The 20,477-nt window shown below is 45.0% G+C and overlaps 2 protein-coding genes across 3 annotated transcripts in view; both read left to right on the top strand.

Moving 5' to 3' along the window:
- LOC122920049 (solute carrier family 22 member 6-B-like) overlaps positions 1-20,477 on the top strand; it is a 161,231-nt gene that overhangs the window by 41,023 nt on the left and 99,731 nt on the right. The gene's annotated exons all lie outside the window — the stretch shown is intronic.
- On the top strand, positions 1,605-8,912 carry LOC122921134. Of its 2 annotated transcripts, none has more exons than XR_006386978.1 (2): positions 1,605-8,627; positions 8,816-8,912. XR_006386978.1 is itself a non-coding variant. In XM_044271135.1 (2 exons), the coding sequence occupies exon 2, from the start codon at positions 2,374-2,376 to the stop codon at positions 8,374-8,376; it is 6,003 nt and encodes a 2,000-aa protein (XP_044127070.1). In that variant the 5' UTR covers positions 1,605-1,816; positions 2,005-2,373; the 3' UTR covers positions 8,377-8,912. The 2 variants fall into 2 exon arrangements, 1 of the variants encoding a protein (XP_044127070.1); XM_044271135.1 differs by having other exon boundaries at positions 1,605-1,816; positions 2,005-8,912.

Genomic DNA, 20,477 nt, shown 5'->3' with positions numbered 1-20,477 from the left:
CAAGTTTTATTCACCCGCCTACTAGAGAAATAACTCACCAGAAGCAGCTAGACATAGAGAAGAACCTGAACCAGCAGGTTGTGGCATACTTGGAGTGCACCCTGCCACCCCACATCGAAGATCCCCTGGACTACTGGGCAGCCAAACTCAATTTGTGGCCACAACTGGCTGGGTTTGCCCTGAACAAGCTTTTCTGCACGGCCAGCAGTGTGGCATCTGAGCAGGTGTTTAATGCGTCGGGGTCCATAGTTACCCGAAGGAAAACTCGCCTGTCCACCCAAAATGTGGAGAAACTGATGTTTGTGAAGAATAATCAGGCGAGGATCAGCCAGGATTTTCAAACACAGTGCTCAGTATTCTGATGCTGCCACCCGCCTGATGCCTCACCTCCTGCATGGTGCTCTTACTGCCACCCACCATCTTCAGCTGGTACTGGTATTAACCCCCGACCTCCCCACTATGTCACTGAGCCACTCTGTGGTCTCTTCATGCTGCTGCCACCTCCCCACTCTGTCACTGGGCCACTCTGTGGTCTCCTTATGCTGCTGCCACCTCACCACTCTGTGGTCTCCTCATGCTGATGCCACAGGCTCTCTGTAGCCAGGAAATAGCTGTTTTTTAACATGAGTCGCCAAAAATTCAGATTGAATCAAATCATTTTTGAAAATTCGGTGAACCGACCAAATAGAATTTTTGAGAAATTCTCTCATCTCTAACGATTACAATAAAACAAAATTCTTATAGTTTTTTTTATGTTTTACTACTTTTGCTTCATAACATAACTTTTTTATTACAAATAATTTGTTTTGTTTAGCCATATTCTAGGACCCATGTTTTTCTGTCTAAGACCCAGTTTTTCTGTGGAGGCAACTTTGGGGTTGTTTTTATTGGTACCATTGTTGGGGTACTTATACTTTTTTTTATTGCATTTTATACCAGTTTTGGAAGGTAGATGACCAAAACTAGCATTAATTCATTTAGAGTCTTTACCATGCGGCCCAAGTAACATTAGTCTTTTATGAATCAGGTGATTACAAATGCAGCAATATTAATTATGTGCATTTTTTTATTTTTTATTCTGCGTGTCAATAATAAAAGACTGGATAAGAGCAATAAAAACTTTTTTACTGGAACGTTTTGATTTTAGATTTTTCAAATTATATTTTTTTAACTTTTTTTAAATCATACTGGGAGAATGATTGTTCGTCCGATACACTGCAAAAGTTTAGTAGTGCCTTAGTAGGGCCTGCTAGACATGACCAACTTGCAACTAACGATGACATATAAGGGATAAAACATCCAGGAAAATAATTAGTTCCAATCTTAGCCATTTCAATGAGAGCCTGGCTCTGTATTACAGCTTCTGTGCCTGCTCTATTCCAATTACGTAACTGTATGTCTATTTGCAGGAATACATCACAAAAATGGAAGTACAGCTACGTCCATTTATGGCAAAGGGTTAATAACTATCGTCTGCTTTATATCACTGAGCCAGTTTCTTACTAATTACATGCATTTTCCTCCAGTCCAAGCATTCTTATTTTATGTTCCAACATTTTATGTGGCACAGTATCAAATGCTTTGGAAAAATCAAGATGTGCTGCCTTTGCAATGTATATTACATGCTTGGCACTCAGTAGTGTCTGTTTCTTTAAGACCCTCCATTTTCTTGAAGCCTAGAGGCGGGTCTTCTCTGTACTCTCTAGGGCTTGCTGGGACATATCCTGTTCAGTCCAGCTCTGGGTACTATAGTGACCAGATCCACAGGACATCTTAAAGCTATTACAGATTGCAAACCTGACGAACACCAAAGCCTGTGAGTAAAGGGGTTTTGCTAGTTCAGCTTGTGTAGAGGGATGTTAGACATTGCAGATAGATAATGTGTGTTTCAGTGTAGTAAGCAAGCACATGTTAGTTAGGCCCTATCTTTTGTATTAGCTATGTATAATGTATGTTGCTTGAATTAGCCATGCTTATATTTCTCTTTTTATGTTTGTTTCACAGTTTTACCTCACATATCATCCCATATCATATCATATGAACATTATTGTACACATTCCTGTTCATTATATCTCAGTAAAGATTGCATCAGTTCAGCAAACCAGCGCATCTTTCATTGGGATTCGGTTTATACTTGATGTTAAGCTGTGTACCTGAAGCAACACGCAGCCGAGACATTACAGTAAAAAGGCTTTAAAACGTTGTCAGAAGCAGTTAAACAGCTTTAAATCGTCCTCCGCAGTAAAAGGACTAATAACTCCTTTCAGCCACGTGGAGTGAAACGAAAGTGAAACTAATTTCTCTCACTCACTACAACACTGATACTGCCTGTGTCCAGTCATCATCATTATCCACGCTGCCAGCTAAATCAAGATGCAGAACACAGGGAACAACACTCTGACAGTTAACCCTCAATGCTCCTATAAGGAAGATGACACACACAGCTTGCCAAGAATCAAGTCTAGATGCACAACACTGTCTAGAGCATCCAGTCAAACAAATCTGACTTCAGCTAGCGCCGATTCAGCAAGATCTAAGCGTACTAGTTCTAGACGTTCAGGCATCACCAGTCTGTCATCGGCTAGCGACAAAGCGACTAGGGCAAGAGCAAAAGCAGAGGCAGCTTGCGCCATGGCTTCTTATGCGGAGCAGGAAGCTGAATTGATGAGAGAGCAAGCAAAAAGTGAATCTGAAGCACTTAAAAAGAAAGCAGAAGTGGAAGCATCTTTACACTTACTCAAACAGCAGAAAAACGCAGCAGCAGCCTTAGCCGAGGCAGAAGTTTTCACAAGGGCTGCTGAAGCTCAGTTTGATGGCATAGAAAACCAGATGTCATCCCACAGCGCAATCCAACGCACCCGTGAGTACGTACAGTCACAAGCAACCATGTACACCGACCAGCAGTCCAATGACGCACCTAGGCTTTCATTGACTCCACTAGCAATAAGCAACTTTGATACTACGCAACATTGCAAGACTAAATCAGAATCCCAGTGTGGGAAGTCAAGTGGTCGCATGCTTAGAGACCAATCTGCCAACCCTCCAAGAGTGCAAACGGATGCTCGCGTACTCCCTCCTCAAGTAAATACAAGTCTGGATTATAGCAGAAAGACTTACAACAGACGAGAACAACCACCTAAACAAAGTGGATTCAGTCAAGCGCCTCATCAGCCTTACCAGCCGCAACCATACCCTGAGTTTACACCCGAGAAGTATTCGCCAGACGCAACAAGTGCTATAGAAGTGGCAAAATTCCTGATGCACCGTGAGATAGTGGGCGCTGGTCTCATGAAATTCGATGACCGTCCAGAAAACTACTGGGCCTGGAAATCATCTTTCCTGAGCGGTACCCAAAACTTAAACCTGACAGAGAAAGAAAAGCTTGACCAGCTTGTCAGATGGCTAGGACCAGAGTCCACTGAGCAAGCCCAAAGGATCAGATCAGTACACGTTCATGACGCAGCAGCAGGACTTGCAATGGTGTGGCAGAGACTAGAACAATGCTATGGATCACCTGAAGTGATCGAGGATGCTCTTCTGAAAAGGATAGAAAACTATCCAAGAATAACAAATAAGGATTACCAAAAGCTGAGAGGTTTGGGAGACCTACTCTTAGAAATAGAAGCCGCTAAGTCTAGTGGATATCTGCCAGGTCTCTCATATCTGGATACAGCACGTGGAGTTGAGCCCATAATCGAGAAACTTCCTTACAACTTGCAAGAAAGGTGGGTAGCTCAAGCTTCAAGATACAAGAAAGATCATCATGTTGCATTTCCACCATTCGCCTTCTTCGCTGAATTCATAGAAGACCAAGCTGAAATACGCAATGACCCAAGCTTTGCTTTCCTGAACAAGAGAACGGCAAGCTTCCCAAAGGTAGAGCAGAAACCTCCAGGGCTTTACAAAGAACGCAGAGCAACAGTTTCTGTAAGGAAGACAGAAGTTCCGCCTGAATCTGCAGCTAATCAGGAAGACAACACAAGGAAGAAAGTTGAGGAGTCAGACAAAATATGTCCTATCCACAATAAGCCTCATCCACTAAGAAAATGTCGCAGTTTCAGAAGTAAGACGTTAGAAGAGCGCAAAGCTTATCTTAAAGACAATCGCATTTGTTTCAGATGCTGCGCTTCAATTCAGCATCTTGCAAAAGACTGTACAAAAACAATACAATGCGCAGAGTGTAACAGTGACAAACACTTGTCAGCACTGCACCCGGGACCACCACCATGGAAACAAGAAGTTCAAGCAACTCAAGAAGATCATGGTGGGGAGCAAGGAGAGAGTACAACGCCAGCAGTAACCTCAAAGTGCACTGAGATCTGTACAGAGCAGGGCCGCTCAAGATCGTGCTCCAAGATATGCTTAGTCAAGGTGTATCCAGCAGGTTTTAGAGAAAAAGCAATCAAGATGTACACAGTCATGGATGAACAGAGTAACAGATCTCTGGCAAAAACAGAATTCTTTGACCTCTTCGGTGACAAAGGAAGTCCAACTCCATACACCTTGAAGACTTGTTCTGGAGTTGTAGAGACAATAGGGAGAAGAGCAAATAACTACATCATCGAGTCTTTAGATGGAAAGACAAAGGTGACTCTACCTACCCTGATAGAATGCGATGAGATACCAGACGACAGGTCAGAGATACCCACACCTGAAGTTGCTCGTCATCACCCTCATCTGGTGCGAATAGCAGACCAAATACCAGCACTAGATCCAGATGCTGCAATCACCCTTCTACTTGGGAGAGATATTCTCAGATTGCACAAAGTCAGAGAACAGTACAATGGGCCACACAATGCACCATTTGCACAACGCCTTGATCTCGGATGGGTCATCGTTGGAGAAGTATGTCTAGACGGACTGCACAAACCATCAAAGGTAAATGTCTACAGAACACATCTGTTGCAGAATGGTCGTACATCTTGTCTTTGCCCATGTACCAACAGTCTACACATTAAAGAGAGATTAGATAACCCAACACATCATCAGAGTATCCAGAGGTGCATGGAAGACTTAGCCTCAACTGGAAATACAGATGAACTGGGTTGTAAGGTGTTTGAAAGAACACGAGACGACGACAAGCCAGCACCCTCGGTAGAAGATACCCTCTTCCTCGAGATCATGGACAGAGAAGTCTACAGAGACAAGTCAGGCAGCTGGGTAGCCCCTCTACCCTTCCGGTCACCACGCCATCGCCTTCCTGTCAACAAGGTACAAGCAGAGAAACGCTTCAGTTTGTTGCAGCGCACTCTACAAAGAAAGCCAGATATGAAGAAACACTTCCAAGCCTTCATGCAAAAGATTTTTGACAACGAGCATGCAGAAAGGGCACCACCACTACAAGAAAACCAAGAACACTGGTACTTACCAATATTTGGAGTGTATCATCCTCAAAAACCAGGTCAGATACGTGTAGTATTTGACTCTAGTGCGAAGCACGAAGGCATCTCACTAAATGACGTCCTTCTCAGCGGACCTGACCTGAACAACACACTCCTTGGAGTACTCATCAGGTTCAGGAAAGAACTTGTAGCAGTAACAGCAGATGTACAACAGATGTTCTACTGTTTCTTCGTTCGAGAAGATCACCGAGACTACTTAAGGTTCCTGTGGTATGCAGACAATGACTTTAACAAAGACATCATAGAGTACAGGATGAAGGTACATGTGTTCGGAAACAGCCCTTCCCCAGCTGTAGCTATCTACAACCTGAAACGAGCAGCACAGCAAGGTGAAAGACATGGTCAAGAAGCCAAACAGTTTGTCATGAAGAACTTCTACGTGGATGATGGACTTGCTTCTTTCTCCAGCAACGAAGAAGCTATTAACGTCCTGAAAAGTACAAAAGAAATGTTGGCAGAATCCAACATAAGATTGAACAAGGTAGCTTCCAACAGCTACAGAGTCATGGAAGCATTTCCAATGGAAGACCGTGCTAAAGACCTCAAAGACTTAGATCTAGGAACAGAATCACCCCCCTTGCAAAGAAGTCTTGGGCTTAGTTGGGACTTAAAGACTGACAGTTTCACCTTCAGGGTCTCCAGAGAAGAGAAACCATTCACAAAAAGAGGTGTCCTATCTACAGTCAACAGTCTTTATGACCCCCTGGGATTCGTAGCACCCATCATCATGCAAGGCAAAGCTTTTTTGAGACAGATCACTACTGAGCAGGAACAAATTGACTGGGACGTACTTCTTCCTGACGAGAAGCGAATGCAGTGGAAGGTGTGGAAAGACTCATTGTTAGAGCTTGAACAACTCTACATTTCAAGACCGTACGTATTTGTTTCCTTGTCTGCTACAAAGAGGAGAGAATTATGCGTATTCTCTGACGCTTCCACTATGGCTATTGCAGCTGTAACTTACCTCAGGGTAATAGACACTGAGGGACAAAGCCATGTTGGGTTCATCATGGGAAAATCTAAACTAGCTCCCAGACCTGCTCACACTGTCCCACGTCTAGAACTTTGTGCTGCTGTCTTAGCGGTAGAGATGGCAGACATGATTACGACTGAACTGGACATTGAGGTTCATGCAGTGAACTTTTATACAGACAGCAAGATTGTGTTAGGATATATTCACAACACTTCAAAAAGATTTTACACATACGTGACCAACAGAGTGACATGTATCAGAAAGTCTACAAGTCCAGATCAGTGGCATCACATCAGCACAGACAAGAACCCAGCGGATCATGGGACAAGATTGGTGTCAGCCGCTGTACTCAAGCAAACTAACTGGTTCGTAGGTCCATCGTTTCTTGGTAAGCCAGAAATCAAAGAGACTACTCAGGTAGAGACCTTTCAGCTCATAGAACCAGATCAAGACAAAGAGGTAAGACCTCAAGTTGCAGTTTGCAAGACTTTAGTTACCAGAGACAGTCTGGGCGCCCATAGATTTGAAAGGTTTTCCAGTTGGAAGTCGCTGACTCGTGCAATCGGAAAACTTATCTGTCTAGCCAGATACTCCTCCAGAGCTACTAATACTGATCAACGTAGCAACGACCATCTTGAACAAGCCAAGGTCGCGATCATCAAATGCGTCCAGCAGGAAGTCTTTAAAGAAGAAATTCAAAGCCTTCTGAAAACGGAAGAGATTTCTCGACACAGTTCGCTCAAGAAGTTGAACCCTATCCTCGACGAAGACGGAGTACTAAGAATTGGAGGTCGTTTGTCGGCAGCGGATATGACTATCCAAGAGAGACATCCCTTCATCATACCTAAGAATCATCACATCGCTCTTCTTCTGGTAAGACACTATCACGAGCAAGTTGCACATCAAGGACGACACTTCACTGAAGGAGCAGTACGGTCAGCAGGATTGTGGATCATAGGAGGTAAGAGACTAGTCTCCAGCGTGATCAGCCAATGCGTTACCTGTAAGAAGATTAGAGGGAAACTTGAGGTTCAGAAGATGTCAAACTTACCTGCAGACAGACTTGCTTCAGATCCTCCATTCACTCACGTAGGTCTAGACGTTTTTGGACCATGGAACATCTCTTCTCGCAAGACTAGAGGAGGCAGTGCCGAAAGTAAACGCTGGGCTGTTCTGTTCTCTTGCTTGAGTACTAGAGCAGTTCATATTGAAGTGATTGAATCTTTATCCACTTCAAGTTTCATCAATGCCTTGAGAAGATTCTTCTCTATCAGAGGACCAGCGAAATTGATTCGTTCAGACCGTGGCACAAACTTTATTGGGGCCTGCAAGGAGTTGAAAATCATCTCTACAGACTCTGAAACAGGTTCCTATCTTCAAGATCAAGGATGCACTTGGACTTTTAATCCTCCACACGCATCGCATATGGGAGGAGCATGGGAGAGGATGATTGGAGTAGCTCGTCGTATTCTGGATGCCATGCTCCTGAAGGTTGGGTCTACTCGCCTCACTCATGAAGCTTTGACTACACTAATGGCTGAAGTCGTGGCCATTATGAACGCCAGACCTTTGGTTCCAGTGTCTACAGATCCAGAGATGCCATCAGTCTTGACACCCGCAATGCTGCTGACCCAGAAGATGGAACCAGTGACAGCTCCCACTGGAGACTTTGACCTCAAGGACTTGTATACTAAGCAATGGAGACAAGTTCAAAGCCTTGCAGACATTTTCTGGAAGAGGTGGAGACAGGAATACCTGGTGACACTCCAGCCACGCAAGAAATGGCAAGATGACAAACCCAACTTAGAAGTTGGAGACATTGTCTTATTAAAAGACACTCAGGCCCACAGGAATGAATGGCCTATTGGACTCATTGTGGGGACTGATCCTAGTGGTGATGCTAGAGTTAGAAAAGTTGAAGTTAGAATTGTTAGACAGGGCATTCCCAAGGTGTATGCTAGGCCAATTTCTGAAGTAGTTTTACTTCTGTCCAAAGGTTAGTGGCATAACCAATGGTACGCCAGGTGGGGAGTGTGCTGCCTTTGCAATGTATATTACATGCTTGGCACTCAGTAGTGTCTGTTTCTTTAAGACCCTCCATTTTCTTGAAGCCTAGAGGCGGGTCTTCTCTGTACTCTCTAGGGCTTGCTGGGACATATCCTGTTCAGTCCAGCTCTGGGTACTATAGTGACCAGATCCACAGGACATCTTAAAGCTATTACAGATTGCAAACCTGACGAACACCAAAGCCTGTGAGTAAAGGGGTTTTGCTAGTTCAGCTTGTGTAGAGGGATGTTAGACATTGCAGATAGATAATGTGTGTTTCAGTGTAGTAAGCAAGCACATGTTAGTTAGGCCCTATCTTTTGTATTAGCTATGTATAATGTATGTTGCTTGAATTAGCCATGCTTATATTTCTCTTTTTATGTTTGTTTCACAGTTTTACCTCACATATCATCCCATATCATATCATATGAACATTATTGTACACATTCCTGTTCATTATATCTCAGTAAAGATTGCATCAGTTCAGCAAACCAGCGCATCTTTCATTGGGATTCGGTTTATACTTGATGTTAAGCTGTGTACCTGAAGCAACACGCAGCCGAGACATTACACAAGATATGCAACAAGATCCAATGACTCACCTAGTCCCAATCTGTAATTTAACTCCCCATAGAAACTGATCAGATTAGTTTGACAGGACTGTTCCCTCACATAAAACCACATTGATACAGCATTATACACTTGCTTTCATTGACTCACAGATAGCATCTCTTAGCAAACAGGCAACAGGCCTATAGTTTACGATTTCATTTTTTGAACATTGACACCACTTCCGTCATAAACCAGTCCAGTGGTGTAGGCCTTATCATTATAGAGTACCTTATCTAAATAAGGATCTGTCTGTAACACTCTGAGAAGCTGCACTCCCCTTGTATGTAGAACCTGCCATAGTGTCTAGGTGCTATGTGTCAGCAAGAGGGACGTGGAACCAAACATCAGGAGACAGTAGGGGAAGGTTTTTGAGTGTGCATAGTAAAAGTTCCTATACTGTAGTAGACATAGAGTCTGGTGTGTCTTGGACAGGGAAATAGCAGAAACAAAGTTGTCTGTAGACCGAGGTGGGGAAAGCTAACCATCAAGTGTGTCCTGCTCAATTCAGAGAGAAAGAAAGCTGTATAACACTGCAACCTGAAGTCACATTACAGACCATAAGCTTTAGTGGAGTGATCTCTGTACTGACCCCTGATATATTTATACATAGTTATTAGATATCCCCTTAATCGTATTTTTTCTAAAGTGAATAACCATAATTTTGATCTTTCTGGGTACAGTAGTCCACCCATTACAGTTATTATCTGCCTTGTTCACAGGTGCCCAGAACTTTACACAGTCCTCCATGTGTGGTCTGACTAGTGATTAGACACTGGATGGCGTATTGGCTGACAAAGATTGCCCTGACATGCTACAGGTATTTGATGTGGATCCACTATGCCTACCAACCGCTTTGTGCTAGTCCTGAGGGCATTATCCTGGTGGTCTACTAGTATTCACATTTTACCCCCATACAAGGATCTGGACTTCGCTACAGGGGAGCCAGCAGGACCCTTACCTCTTGTAATAGTCCCAGTGTGGTGGGCTGCTGACCCACAGGGATCAGAGACACCAGTACATGGTCCTGAGGGAACTGGAAAACTCATAATCACTAACAGGCTGAGGTCAGGGTGGGCACAGTTCATGCAAATCTGTGAAACAGTTAAAAGGTTAGGGCAGGCAGCACAGGGTTAGTACAATGAAAAGGCACAAGTCAGGTGCACAGGCAGACAAATGGATCCTAGCTCTTATACAGGCTCTAGCTAGATAGAAAGATCTGGTGGATCTATTGACTTGACTACTTCTTAGGCAAGGAAGTGAGGTCAGCAACGCAGCTTTACAGAAGAGCTGGTTAGCACAGGATCAGGAAGGGAATTAAACCCTGCATTGCTAGAGGGAAAAATCTCTCTTAGGCCTCATGCACACGACCGTTATTTTTTAAGGTCCGCAAAAACGGGGTCCGTAGGTCCGTGATCCGTGACCGTTTTTTTCGTCCGTGGGTCTTCCTTGATTTTTGGAGGATCCACGGACATGAAAAATGAAAAAAAAAATCGAAGTCAAGTTTGCCATTGAAATGCTAGGAAAAAACGGTCACGGATCACGGACGCGGATGACAATCTTGTGTGTATCCGTGATTTTTCACGGACCTATTGACTTGAATGGGTCCGTGAACCGTTGGGCGTGAAAAAAATAGGACAGGTCCTATTTTTTTCACGGCCAGGAAACACGGATCACGGATGCGGCTGCCAAACGGTGCATTTTCCGATTTTTCTACAGACCCATTGAAAGTCAATGGGTCCGCGAAAAAAAATGGAAAACGGCACAACGGCCACGGATGCACACAACGGTCGTGTGCATGAGGCCTAATACACACACGGGAAGAAGCCTTACAGCCAGGCCTTGGTCTGCCGCATTGGAGTCTAGTGGCTGGGCAGAAGCTAGGTCAGTGATGCAATGCATGTACCTGACCTGGATAGTGGAATGGCAAGCAGCGCCATGACAGATATGGTTTGTCAGCTGTGAGACCTTATATACACAGGGGTGTGTATTTGCAAATCATGTCCAATCAATTCAATTTACCACAGGTGGATTCCAATTGAGGTGTAGAAACATCTCAAAGATATTCAAGAGAAATGGTTGGCCCCCTAGAGCTAAATTTAAAGCGTCATACCAAAGGGTCCGAATACTTATGGTCACGCAAAATTTTAGTTTTTCTTTCTAAAATTCAATTATCACTTTCTTACTATGGGGTACTGAGTGTAGAATGATGGAGGATTATTTGTTTTATTTCAGCACAAGGACACAATGTGATAAAAGTGAAAGGGTCTGAACAGTGGGGTACATAGAGAAGTAAGGGCCCCATAGCAAGGATCAAACCAGGCCCCCACACAGGACAGAAGGGTTTCTGCCTAAACCCTTTTCAATGAACCTTGGGCCATTTTTTTCCACTGACTCATTTGCTAAAAGTTGTTCCTTTTAGCGGGTAGAGTCCTGACCAAGTTTTTACCTCCAGTAAAAGATGAGATAATCCCAACTAAGGCTACTTTCACAATGACATTTTGGCTTTCCGTTTGTGAGATCCGTTCAGGGCTCTCACAAGCTGTTCAAAACGGATCAGTTTGCATTCTAATGCATTCTTAATGGAAAGGATCCGCTCATAATGCCTCAGTTTGCCTCCGTTCTGTCTCCATTCCGCTTTGGAGACGGACACCAAAACGCTGCTTTCAGCGTTTTGGTGTCCGTCTGACGAAACTGAGCCAAACGGATCCGTCCTGACACACAATGTAAGTCAATAGGGACGGATCCATTTTCTATGACACAATCTGGTACAATAGAAAACGATCCGTCCTCCATTGGCATTCATTGGTGTTCAAGACGGATCTGTCTTGGCTATGTTCAAGATAATACAAATGGATCCGTTCTGAACGGATGCAGACGGTTGTGTTATCTGAACGGATTTGTCTGCGCAGATCCATGATGGATCCACACCAAACGCGAGTGTGAAAGTAGCCTTAGACTGGGCCCCCTCTTGCCCTGGGCCCCATAGAAGTCGCATTGTCAGCCGATATGGTAGTTATTACGCCTCTGGGTCTGAAGAAATGCATTGTAAAACTTTTCATTCATTTTATTAAAAACTTTGAGGTCGCAACTAGAAGATATAAAAGTAACTTATTAGTATCAGAGTAGTACTTTCTGGATTAGGTCCTCTGTATAAACTGGATCACTGGGGGTCTATTTCAAGCCCTATAATATTCTTACTAGGTGTCAAACTTATATGTACTATGCCTCAACACTGGCAAAAGCAGATCACCTGCCCTCAGAAGGGCAACCCCAACCAGTACTGGAATCTAATCCCTAACCTGAACATAGTACCCTACACATTGTAAACACCGGGAGATGTGCAATATAGGTCTACAGTCATGGCCGTAAATGTTGGCATCCCAGAAGTTTTTCAACCAAATTATGTATTTCTAACAGAAAAGTATTGCAGTAACACATGTTTTACTATACACATGTTTATTCCCTTTGTGTGTATTGGAACAAAACCAAAAAAGGGAGGAAAAAAAGCTAATTGGACATAATGTCACACCAAACTCCAAAAATGGGCTGGACAAAATTATTCGCACCCTTTCAAAATTGTGGATAAATATTGTTTCAAGGATGTGATGCTCCTTTAAACTCACCTGGGGCAAGTAACAGGTGTGGGCAATAAAAAAAAATCACACATGAAATCAGATAAAAATGAGAGAAGTTCACTTAGTCTTTGCATTGTGTGTCTGTGTGCGCCACACTAAGCATGGGCAACAGAAAGGGGAGAAGAGAACTGTTTGAGGACTCAAGAACCAAAATTGTGGAAAAATATCAACAATCTCAAGGTAACAAGTGCCTTGAATGTGTGCAAGACATTATGAAATCTGAGGATTACCAACGGATTTTGGGTCGCACTGTAGATCCCAGTGTCAAAAAGCTGGGTTTGCGTCCAGGATCTTGGGTCCAGCAGGACAATGACCCCAAACATACGTCAAAAAGCACCCAGAAATGGATGGCAACAAAGCAATGGAGAGTTCTGAAGTGGCCAGCAATGAGTCTAGATTAGGGTTAAGCGTACAGAACTTTAGATTTTTGGACCCCGGACCCGAACCCGAACATTTCAGTAAAAGTTTGGGTTCGGTGTTCGGCGATTTCTTGGCGCTTTTTGAAAGGCTGCAGAGCAGCCAATCAACAAGCGTTTAACTCTGTGCCCTTAGAAGCCATCACAGCCATCCCTACTAATGGCATTGCTGTGATTGGCCAGTGCAGCATGTGAACCAGCCTCTATATAAGCTGGAGTCACGTAGCGCTGCACGTCACTCTGCTGTTACTAGTGTAGGGAGAGGATGCTGCTAGTGATTTCAGGGAGAGAATAGTAGAGAATCTCTGTTCAGAGCGTGAATCTAACTCAGCGATCGACATACATTCAGTTGTGTGGGTGCAGGGCACAATCTTTTTACCCTGCCCTGAGCCCAGTGACCGAAAAAAACAACAACTTTTATCCGTCTGTTAGTTAGGTGGGCGGCTGCCATTTTTTGCAAGCTCAGTGTGTCACGGATGATCCGCGAGAATATTGAACTGTCCTCCCAATATTATCAATATTACTCTGCCTTATTGATCAGTAGGTCTATTAAACAGTAATTATTTCCCTAGGCCCCAGAACCTACAATTTGATTATTCAGAGCGTCTCCTTCTGTCCTTCTGTTGTACCCAGAGAACAACATAGTCCTTTTGTTCAAGTCAGTCAATAGATGCCCAGCAGATAACGCAATTACAGCTGGCTTCCTCAGGTTGACAAAAGAACTTCCCTGTCTGCAGAGATATCACAGCTAGGTGTGAAGACTGCACCTGGGGGGGAGACATTTGGTGTCGCTGCCATAAGGGGTCTGTAAGCTAGCTTGCTGCAGACAGGCCGGCACCAACTTTTCCCAGACTGCAACATGAATCTGAGATATGATTTTTACCTTTTTAAGAGAGCCCATGCATCTTACGGACGTAAAAATTACATCATCGTGTCACTCAGAATTCACTGGACGTTTACATAGGACAAACATAACTCTAAGATGTACCCAGGTAAAGTTATGGTGTTACCCCATCATAGAACCAGTTATAATAGTAATATTTGGTATCCCTGAACTCCATATTTTGTGGGGAATGTGAATATGTGCTTGTTACTTGTGTACAGCGGAGACATCCCACGATATGGCACATGCCATATTTCAGAACTGACATTCACCTCAGGAATACAGCCTGCCCAGCAGGCGGACTCTCAATTCCCCGCCTTGTTTCTGGGACCCTTTATAACAAAGACCTAGAATCTGCTAAAGGAGTTCTCCACTTTTAACAACACCTGAAGAGAGCCTCAGCCAGAGAACCTGTGGGCTGTAGGCATATTACACTGGACAAAGGCTTCTTGGACTTTATCCCTGCAACGGACTATTTCACCAACGGACATCTTTTCTGCGGAAACTAAGTATTTTCTTTCTTTTCTCCCTTTTGTTTATTGGACTATACTTTCCTTGATTATTGTGTTAATAATTACTGTGCATCGTGATAATTTGTATTGTATATAGATATATAATAAATGACCTCCAAGTCATTTCTCTAGCCATATGCCTGTTTTCAAACACTGCAAAAACTTACCCTAGCCTCTCCGAAGGGAAAGCTACTCGGTTGTGTTATCTAGATAGTGGGTTCCTTGCTCCCATAAATTGCAAGGTGGTGGCAGTTAAACTACCCTGTGTGTAGATCCGGTCGTAGTTCGTCGCACGCTTACTTGCGGTCAATCGGAGGTCCACTCCCTGCGCTTTCAGCCTATCGACTGTACGGACTCAAGTGTGCTGAAGGTGGCTGGGAGGCCTGTTTGCGGATTGACCACTAGGGGCGCTGTGATGGTTTTGTGACGTATTGTGGCCGCGGCGGTCGCAGTTCGTCACACAGTGCACCAACACTGCATCTGAGCCTTTGTGACATTGAAATCCAATCTTGGAAAACTGTACTAATCTGGTTGCAAAAAATAACCCTTTTTTGGCAATATACAACTTCTGGTGCATTTGCAGGATTAGTCAGTGTGCAATTTAAGCTAGAAATAAAGCCATAATTTTCTCTGCTTTTTAAAACACCCTTTTTGTGCAAAATACACTATTTTACATCCCTAGCTGCATCTGGACAAGTGAAATTCAAACGTTATATACAGCTTTCATATTCTGTTAGTAAAAAAACACACTTTTTGGGCAATATGCAACATCTGGATTAGTCAGTGTGCAATTTAAGCTAGAAATACAGCCATCATTTTCTGGGTTTTTAAAAACACACTTTTTTGCCAAAATACACAATTTTAAAGCCCTTGCAGCATCAGCATGTGTGAAAATTAAGGGTTATATACTGCTGTCATATTCAATTATTAAACAAACACCCGTTTGGGGAAAAAAAGTTTATTTTGCAGCTTTTGCTGCATATTTCATTGTGAGATACACACTTTAGATACAGCCATTTTGGGCATAAATCTTTAATTGCGGCCTAGTGTGGGTCAGGGAGATACACCCTTTATATACAGGTGTTATATTCAGGTATTTGAAATACAGCCATTTTGGGCACAAATCTTTAATTGCAGCCTAGTGTGGGTCAGGGCGTGTTAGATACACCCTTTATATACAGGGGTTATATTCTTCTATTAATAAAACACCCTTTTCTGGGCAAAATACACAAGACGTTGGAAATTTCAGGGTTATATAATGCTGTCCTATTCAGTTATTAAACAAACACCCGTTTAAGCAAATAAAGTTTATTTTGCAGCCTTTTATATACAGGGGTTCTATTCAGGTATTTGAAATACAGCCATTTTTGAGCAAACAAATTTAATTGAGGCCTAGTCTGGATCAGGGACTGTGAGATACACACTGTACATACTGTTGTTCTATTCTGCTATTAATTAAACACCCATTCGGGGCAAGATCCTAAATTTGAGAAATATGAGGAGAGCAGGTCGTGGTGCTGCTGGTGGAGTTCCTGTTGCAGGAAGAGGACGTGGTCGATCTGTGCCAGCTACACGCACAAGTAACATAGTACATAAGGCCGAAAAAAGACATTTGTCCATCCAGTTCGGCCTGTCATCCTGCAAGTTGATCCAGAGGAAGGCAAAAAAAAAAACTGTGAGGTAGAAGCCAATTTTCCTCACTTTAGGGGAATAAAAAATTCCTTCCCGACTCCAATCAGGCAATCAGAATAACTCCCTGGATCAACGATCTCTCTCTAGTAGCTATATCCTGTAATATTATTACACTCCAAAAATACATCCAGGCCCCTCTTGAACTCCTTTATTGTACTCACCAAATAAGGGAACTCCACCTTGCACATGCTGGCCAGACTGTGTGAGCAGCAGCAGGCGATAGTGGAGTTTCAGCTGCAGCACGCACGGGTGAGTCGCTCTGCGGAACAGCACCACTTCACCACCAATGACTGGGCCTCCATGCGAGACCTGTGTTCCTTGTTGCGCTGTTTCAAGTACTCCACCAACATGGCCAGTGCCGATAACGCCGTTCTCAGCTTAACTATCCCACTTCTATACCTCCTTGAAAAAACGCTGCTGGCGATGATGGAAGAGGATGTGGCACAGGAGGAGGAGGAGGAAGAGGGATCATTTCGTAGGGTTTCCTGCCAGTCATTCACAAGTGGCTCCGAGGGTGGGTTCCTGCACCCACAAACGCCAGGTACACAATTGTCCAACCAGGGCACAGTTCTGGAGGATGACAAGGTGGAGGATGAGGAGGAGGAACTATGTTCGCAGCAGGGTGGCATCCAGACCAGCTCATGGCCATCACTGGGGATACAGAGGACACAGACTATACACCTCCCACAGAGGACAGCTTTTCGTTGCCTCTGGGCAGCCTGGCACACATGAGCGATTACATGCTGCAGTGTCTCCGCAATGACTGCCTAGTTGCCCACATTCTGACTTGTGATGATTACTGGGTGGCCACGCTGCTGGATCCCCTTTACAAGGACAACGTACCTTGTAATGTCACTGGAGCGTGAACGTAAAATGCGCGAGTACAAGCGCACGCTGGTAGACACGCTGCTGGTGGCATTCCCACCTGACAGTGGGGACACAGTGGAAGCACAAGGTGAAGGCAGAGGAAGAGGTCGCCAACGCAGCTGGGGCTCTGCCAGCACCTCAGAAGGCAGGATTAGCATGGCCGAAATGTGGAAAAGCTTTGTCAGCACGTCACAACAACCAGCACCACCAGCTGATATGGAACGTCTTAGCAGGAGGCAGCATTTCACCAACATGGTGGAGCAGTATGTGTGCACATGCCTACACGTACTGAATGACGGTTCTGCCCCCTTCAACTTCTGGGTCTCCAAATTGGGCACATGGCCTGAGCTTGCCCATTATGCCTTGGAGTTGCTGGCCTGCCCTGCAGTCAGTGTATTATCTGAACGTGTGTTTAGCATGGCAGGGGGCGTCATCACAGACAAGTGCAGCCGTCTGTTCACAGCCAAGGTTAATTGTGCGTATCATAGCCCCCTATAAGAGATCAGGGGCTGCCAGGCAGCAGGGGGCAGACCCCCCCTCCCCAGTTTGAATATCATTGGTGGCCAGTGTGCGGCCCCCCTGGCCCCCCCTCCCTCCCCCAGGAGCTCCTCCTACTAGTAAGTGACAGGTCTGTGCGGCACATTGCTGTCACTTACCAGTAGGAGGAGCTCCCGGCCGGACACAGACATCGCAGCAGCCAGCAGGTAAGTATGATGCTTCTACTATTGCTAAGTAACCATGGCAACCAGGACTGCAGTAGCGTCCTGGTTGCCATGGTTAACGATCGGAGCCCCAGCGATTAAACTGGGACTCCGATCGGAACTCCGCTGCCACCAATGATGGGGGGGGGGGGAGATAATAAGTGGTGTGAACTGGCCCTACTTATGATAGTGCTCTGTGGCTAGCATAGTCAGCGGGCACTGTGATTAAACACTGTGGCTTGCAATGTGATGAGACACTGTGGTTGCCAGGTGGCATTGAGACTGGCATAGTGAGAGGGAATTATGGTTGCTAATGTGATGAGGCAATCTGGCTAGCAAAGTCAGGGGGCACTGTGGCTGTAAATTTGATGAGGAATCATGGCTGGTATTGTCAGGGGGCATTATGGCTTCTAATGTGTTGAGGCAGTGTGGCTGGCAAATCATGGCACACTGTGGCAGGAGATGTGATGAGGCACTGAGGCTTGCTGTCACGGGGGTGTCAAGAGCCACGTCTGACTCTGTTATACCCGGGGTCAGGAAGTCGGAGCGGGTGGCTGCGCGCTCTATGTCTAAAGAGCACGTTGTTTCTTAATGATAGTTTTCTGTGTTTGCCTTACTATCCTTTTTGTCTCACTCAGGGATCCGTAGCTTCTCCTCCTCAGCTGTTTCTTGTCTGTCACTCCCAATCTCCTTATATTCTCCTCTCTCACTTCTCTGGTTGCCAGATATAGAGCTTCCTGCCTGGACTTCTATACTGACCCACTGGAGCTGTGAATCCTGGTTGTTGTTCCAGAGTGTTACCCTCCGATCCCTGTTGGGCTTTTTGTTGTCTTCTGTTGTCGCCCACCTGGGATTATATGTTGTCTGTATTGTCTGTCCTCCCCTTGGTGTTTTCCTTTAGAGCTAGTGGTGCGGACTAGTGTTCCCACCGCCCTGTTCACTATCTAGGGCTCATCTTAGGGAAAGCCAGGATTTTAGGCACGCGATCGGCGTACAAATGAGGAACCCGTCTAGGGACGTCAGGGCAGTCAGGTGCCAGCCTCAAGGTGAGATAGGGGTCACTACCTTTCCCTCTCCCTTGGACAGAGCCTTCCCTTTTCCCTCCCTTTGTGTCACGTATGTGATAGGCACGCCGGTCGTGATACTGGCATAGACTTCCGATCGGAGTTCAAGTTTAATCGCTGGGGCTCCGATCGGAACTCTGCTGCCACCAATGATCAGGGGGGGAAGAGGGGAGGCCGCACACTGCCACCAATGTTATTAATGCAATAGAGGGGGGGCTGGGGGAGGCCGCACACTGGCCACCAATGATATTCAAACTGGGCAGGGGGGGGTCTGCCCCCTGCTTCCTGGCAGCCACTGATCTCTTACAGGGGGATATGATACGCACAATTAACCCCTTCAGGTGCAGCACCTGAAGGGGTTAATTGTGCTGTTCACGGCCCCCTGTAAGAGATCGGGTGCTGCCAGAGGGGCAGTCATGTACACAGTTCGTTGTGTATTCTAACTAGAAGCGTCCTCATCACTATGGGAAAGCCTCTGTGTTAGAATATACTGTCGGATCTGAGTTTTCACGGAGTGAAAACTCAGCTCTGAAAAAGCTTTTATGCAGACGGATCTTCGGATCCGTCTGTATGAAAGTAACCTATGTCCACGGATCACGGACACGGATGCCAATCTTGTGTGCATCCGTGTTCTTTCACGGACCCATTGACTTGAATGGGTCCGTGAACCGTTGTCCGTCAAAAAAATAGGACAGGTCATATTTTTTTGACGGACAGGAAACACGGATCACGGTCTCGGCTGCAAAACGGTGCATTTTCCGATTTTTTCCACGGACCCATTGAAAGTCAATGGGTCTGCGGAAAATGGCACAACGGCCACGGATGCACACAACGGTCGTGTGCATGAGGCCTAATACTTTGTCCCATATTTCTGCTCTATAATTTAAAATTAGAAAAAAATGAATCCTCCCTTGGATGTGGTCTTTCTTTCTCACGCTCCCTCTCCGGTGTGGAACCCTGATTCGCCGATAACTGTGATCAACATGGTAGGCTCATAAAAGAACATCGAATGTTGATAGAGCAGATATCAAATTGGATCGTGAACATCACGGGGACATGCGACATGTTGGGGCAGTAAGTGTGCACACGCCTACACTAACTGACTAACAGGGGTCAGCCCCTGCAACTTCTGGGTCACGAAATTGAGCCTGAGCTTGCCCTTTACCTCTTGGAGGTGCTACCCTGCCATGCAGACATTGTATTTTCTAAACGTGTGTTTAGCACAACTGGAAGGGGTTATCACAGGTTATATTTCCCAATGTTTTGGGGTTTTCCCTAATAAAAATAAAAATAAATTTAAAACCAAAAAGCAGTGTAGGCTACCTCCTCCTACACCGCTGCTTCCATATACACCGCCACATCCACCGCCTCCTCAACCTCCTACTCCATATGGACCTCGTCCTCCTAGATCAAGATTATACATTTTTATTTTTATGTATTTTATGTTATTTAAAGTCATTTCCCTATCCACATTTGTTTGCAGAGCACTTGCTATGCTCTTAAACCACATTTTGATGCCATTTGCAGCCCTCTAGCCCTTTACGTGACATTTTTACAGCCATTTTAGTGCTCAAAAGTTTGGGTCCCCATTGACTTCAATGGTGTTCAGGTTCAAGGGTCCCGAACCTGTGAAGTTCGGCCGAACCCGTCGAATTCCATTGAACATCTGTGGAG

The sequence above is a fragment of the Bufo gargarizans genome, chromosome 10, assembly GCF_014858855.1.
Source record: "Bufo gargarizans isolate SCDJY-AF-19 chromosome 10, ASM1485885v1, whole genome shotgun sequence".
Classification (NCBI taxonomy): domain Eukaryota; kingdom Metazoa; phylum Chordata; class Amphibia; order Anura; family Bufonidae; genus Bufo; species Bufo gargarizans.
The sequence above is the reverse complement of the archived record's forward strand: the minus strand, read 5'-3'. Positions and strand labels throughout refer to the sequence as shown.